Genomic DNA, 5,390 nt, shown 5'->3' with positions numbered 1-5,390 from the left:
AATTTCTTCCTGTTCTTTTTCAAATTGCTGTTGCAGATACCTTTTGTATTTTTCAAACTTTTGATCACATAGGAACATGTGATATTGCAATTTGTATAGCCGATCTTGAAGTGGATCCGTTGAGTCACCTTCTGTAGGAATCCACCTGTCCAACGGGAGTGGGACATTAAGATCATGTTGCTCGCTTTCCTCCATGAATGATGCCATTTTTTTTGGATTTTCCATTTTTTGACAGACTCAAAAAAAGACTCAAAATACTCGATCTAAAGAAAACTCTAGACTCACAATTTCTTGACTTGACAACAAAACTAAACTTTGACAAACTTGACAACCAAAATAAATTTGACAACTTACAAACCTAGGACTTCCTAACTTGCTCTGATACCAAAATGATGCAACCAAAAAATACAGGGGACCCTATACTTCTCGATCACAAAAGACATGACGGACTTCTAAGGACGAAAACGACTAAAAACGAGAAAAGGTAAGAACAAACTCTTACATTTCAAATTAAAGAAACAAAAAGAAATTAAAAACACAAACTTGACTCGATCTCAAAGACACCCTAAAGTTGTTTCACTTAGAGAAGAAGGATACAGGTGGAGTGACACTTGCGGAGAGACAAAAGAGATTAGAAGCCCGAGAAGAAAGGTTGGAAAGAGCCCGCAGGATTTTCGGAGGAGATGAGAAAAGAAGGGTGGAAAGAGCCCACAGGATTTCCAAGCAACCCGCAGGTTAACATATTTTTTTCCAAAAATCACAAATCACATTCACTTACTTCAAACATAAACAATCCCCCATATTTATAGGTATGAAAGGGAATACAAAGAGACACATTACATTAATTTTGACACAATAAACTAAGCATTAAAACATAGAAATCTCCCCCCCCCCAAGCTCACGGTTAAACACCCAAACCAGGAACCAAGGAGACAGCCACGGGAGACGAGGGGAACCGCACGGACCGACAGCCACGGCCACGGGGAACAAGGGACGGTCACGGAAGAAGGAGCCCAGCCGTGAGATCCCAAGAGGCAAACAAATAAAGCCATGGTGGAATACAAGGAGCCACCATGGGAAAAAGAAATCTTGGAATTCCAAAGGCCAGTTTGGAATTCCAAGAGACAAACTTTAAAACAAACATAAAAAGCATAAAAGACATTAATTAAAAGATAATAAATGAACTAAAATATTAGTTCATAATGAGCTAACCCTTAGTTCAATAAATGAACTAAAAGTTTAGTTAAATGATGAACTACTAGACTCAAGGGAAGTCAAAATATGATTTATTTTGGACAAGTGTTGACCATAAACCTATTAACACACCTTCGGATACTCAAACTACAATTGATGATTTTAATGCATCTCTTGATGATCCATCTTCATATCACAAATTAGTGGGAAAACACATTTATCTAACCATTATGAGACCTGAAATTTCTTTTGTTGTTGAAGTGATAAGTTAGTAAATGCAAAATCCAAAGAAGCACTAGTAAGCTATTCTTAGCATCTTTAAATATATAAAGGCCTCCTAAAAATGGATTGCTTTAGAAAAAAATCAAAGAATTTGAACATTGAAACATTCTCCTATGATGATTATCCTAACTTTATTGAAGACAAGAGTAAACCACTGATTATTGCATCTTTGATTGAGAAATTTGGTCACTTGGTAGAGTAAGAAAAAGACATTTGTAGCAAGATCAAGCGCTGAAGCATAAAAAATATGGCACATTCTGCACTTGAATTGATGTAGAAAAAAACACTTATATGAGAATTTTATTTCGCTATTATTTAGCTTATGACTTTATATTGCAAAAATTGTGCCACTATCCGAATTGCTAGCAATCATGGTTTTTATGAATACACAAAATAACTTATTTATAAGCCCTCTTACAAGTAAATACGACATATAATGATTTTGTTTTTCATCCCAATACCTCCCAACAAACCTAATTCAGGTGTATGGCAATACTTATATGAAATATTACCTCCTCCCTTAATATTGACAATGCCTCGCCTACATAGGGAACTGATTCTTCTGGAACAAACTCCGTTACTCCAGCAACATCATTAGCTGTTCTTAGTGGATCATGTATAACTGGACCTTTTCCTTTAAGAATGTCAAATGGAATGTTCATACCTGGCAAGGGGGTTAATATGTCTGAGAACAATATGACCTGCAATACCAGGATTAAACAGGGTTTTAGAAACAGTACAAGAATAAATATCCACCTAAGTAATAAGGTAAGTTACATGTTGATGAGGACATTGACAGACGCTACCGACATGTTTATAGACGACGGAATCGCAGATCGACGGCCACGATTCAGCGCCTCTACTTTTGATTTAGATGTCCTGATGTATTATTTAGTTATTTATTGTTTTCCGTTTTTACCCCTGTTGGGAGTTGTTTGTTATCGTAGCCCAGAGGACAATTTTGTACTTTTCCTTTTTCATGAGTGGAGACCTATATATAGTGGTCTAATATGATGTATTGGGTTAATGATTATTTAAATGAAAATTGTGTTTTTGTTTCTACTTCTTCTTGCATGAGAGCGAGAGAAGGGAGAGAGCTCAAGGGGAGCAAATCGCAAGGCCCACCAATTGTTGGAAGAGTCCGCGGCTCGTGGTTAAGTTGTTCTATCTTCTCGTTTGTGTTTTCCCTCATCTACTTAACCTAAACCCTCATCCCGATTACCTTCAATCCAAGCCCCGAATTCTCCCACCGGCCACCTAGGGAGTCAACCAGCCGGCCAAGCCCCCTCCACCACCCCTTACCCCCAGCTCCACACGCTGGCCTCTCCCCCACCCCCCCTTTCCCCCACTTGTTCAAATTTTGAAATTCAAAATTGAATGAGTTCCAAAATTTCAAAATTTGTCAAAAGCCAAATTGGGAAAGTTTTCAAATTCAAATCAATTTGAAATTCAAATTGAATTGGATCTCATAATCAAACTTCCTAATGCGGAGAAACTAATTTGGAAGGTTCATAACTCGCTCCCACATCCTCTCCTCTCCCTCTTGAACCCGCCGGCCACCCATGGCTCCCTCTCCTCTCCCTCTTGAACCCGCCGGACACCCATGGCTCCCCCTCATTGATTGCCACATTAAACCCCTCCCCATTTGAAATTAAAAATTAATTTCAAATAAATCTTCCCCCCCAAAATTTTCAAATTCTGAAATTAATTTCAGGATTTGTTTTAAAACCCTTCCCCCTCTCTCTACAAAACTGGCGGCCTCCCCTCTTGGCTCCCCTCCTTAACTCCACCATTCAATGCATTAATGTCTTTGATTTGAAATTCAAAATTCCAATCAATTCCCTCCAATCTAATCAAATCTGAAATTAAATTTCAGATTTTGATTAATCCCCTCTACACTCCACTAAACTTAATTTCTCCAAACCCTAGCCCATCCCCCCTTGCACCCGCCGACTTCTCCCTCTCTCCTTGGAAATCCCGCCGCCCTCTCCTCTCCCTCTTCCTTCCTCGCGAACCACAGGTGCTCTCCCTCACCAAGTCATATTTCCCCTCTTCTCACTAGCGCTCTCTCAACGTCGGCAAGAATGCATGGCGGATCCCGAACGTGAATGGGGACTTGTGTTCGACGCCGACGGTAATATCAACATTCTACGATCTCCATTCTTCGACATAGGCTTTGAACACGACGACACCATTGGAGATTACTTGGATCGAGTTCTCCCCATCCTTACGCACGTCATCGACGGTCAATTTTTCGACTACGATTGGATCATCGTCGGCCACCCACCACCCTCATCTCCACCGGCTACCTCTCCACCAACGAAGTTCTCCGGCGCCGTCTTCCTAGTGGTAATATCCTTCTTCATATGGTTCATCTTCCTCCGCTAAAGCTTACAAGTAGTTGAGTGAGTAGGACCTTGAGGTGAACCTCTCGTTGTTAAACGTTGGATTATGTTATTTGTACTTAGCATTTAATTTTGCCTCGAACTTTGAAAGAATTGTTTGGTTATTCTCTATTTCACATCTTTGGCCTAAGCAAGTTGAATATTTCAAATTCATATCTTTCTTTTATGCGCTAAAGATAAATTTATATGAGCAAAGCTTTAATCAACTATCTTTCTAATTTCTAAATGTAACTCCTAGTAATTTCACATCACTTGTTCCCCATAAAATGAGCAACTCTTATTTCTGTCAGGCTTAGTTTATTGTAATATTTCTTCAAGGAGCTCTACTATGTCAGACCTGAAAACCTGTGCTCTGGAGAATTTGTGCATACCCCTATTAAAACAATTTCTTTAAATGACAGCTACAATGCCTTTGTTTATGGATGCAGTCATTTCTGGCCATTTTCTCAATGAAGAAAAAGAATAAATCAACAATTTGGCTTGCGAGACATGGAACTAAATCCGTGATTGATCACCTTCACAAAAGTTGTTCCTTGTTATATTGATGTTGCTTAAAATAGTTATTTTACATCACTCTATCCTATAAGTTTATTGTCAAAGTAGCTATCCAAGCATCAATTGTCAAAGAGTGTATGACAGCCGCACAAGCAAACTCATAATTCCTTGTCTTATTTTCCCAATCTTATCTTCAAGCACGCAACTTAGAGAAGAGCATGATAGGTTTTGCGTCATCTTCAGCTATAAAAACAATTCATGTGTGAGCATGTCGAGTTGATAAGCCTTGCAATATTTCGTTAAATGCAGCTGGATACTCAGTATTATGGTATACAGTAAAAATATTATATACAAATTTTTAAATGATATAAGGAATTCAGAATCCCAGCTGAACAACAATGCTATAAGAAATCAACTACTGTTTCTCCATTAGGAACTATCCCTGGCTAGCTTTTAACTATAAGTGCATATATTTAAAACGGACAAAATAAAAGTATATCCCCCAAAACAGTTATAATAGACAGCCATGTCACTACTTTAAAAAAGCATGGTAATCTGATACATCTTGGAAGTAAAAACAGCGAGTAGAGGAGAACATAAAATGGAGGAATATAAAAAAAAGTGCTGATTTTTTATTTCTCCTTTAATAATAATACAAGATACAATTGATCTACTATTCGAAAGGTAGATCAGCTCTCCCGGAAATCCTAGCCGTCGCTAGGAACCTTCGAAAAACCCTAGAAATAAAATTCAGCAAACAAAATATGATAACCCTAGACAAAACTCCCCTTTAAATAGCTCTCACACACAAGAAACACCATTGGAACCTTCCTAAATAGCATAAACACAACTAGAAACTTTTCAAAATAATTAAAACTTTCCTAAACAGCATAAACATAATTAACAAATATTCCTAAAAAATTAAAATCTTCCTAAACAGCATAAACGCGATTAGGAAACCTTCCTAAATAGCTCCCCTTTGATTCCTCCTCCTCATATAATGAATAATAGCTC

General features: G+C 38.1%; 1 protein-coding gene across 1 annotated transcript in view; it reads right to left on the bottom strand.

Moving 5' to 3' along the window:
- The window catches only part of LOC110104034 (uroporphyrinogen decarboxylase, chloroplastic-like), a 23,532-nt gene that overhangs the window by 7,978 nt on the left and 10,164 nt on the right, over positions 1-5,390 (bottom strand). The window contains exon 4 of the mRNA XM_020832970.2: positions 1,989-2,177. Coding sequence (XP_020688629.1) covers positions 1,989-2,177 — 189 coding nt within the window. The remainder of the gene's footprint in view (positions 1-1,988; positions 2,178-5,390) is intronic.

The sequence above is a fragment of the Dendrobium catenatum genome, unplaced genomic scaffold (genome assembly GCF_001605985.2).
Source record: "Dendrobium catenatum unplaced genomic scaffold, ASM160598v2 fragScaff_scaffold_847, whole genome shotgun sequence".
Classification (NCBI taxonomy): domain Eukaryota; kingdom Viridiplantae; phylum Streptophyta; class Magnoliopsida; order Asparagales; family Orchidaceae; genus Dendrobium; species Dendrobium catenatum.
The sequence above is the reverse complement of the archived record's forward strand: the minus strand, read 5'-3'. Positions and strand labels throughout refer to the sequence as shown.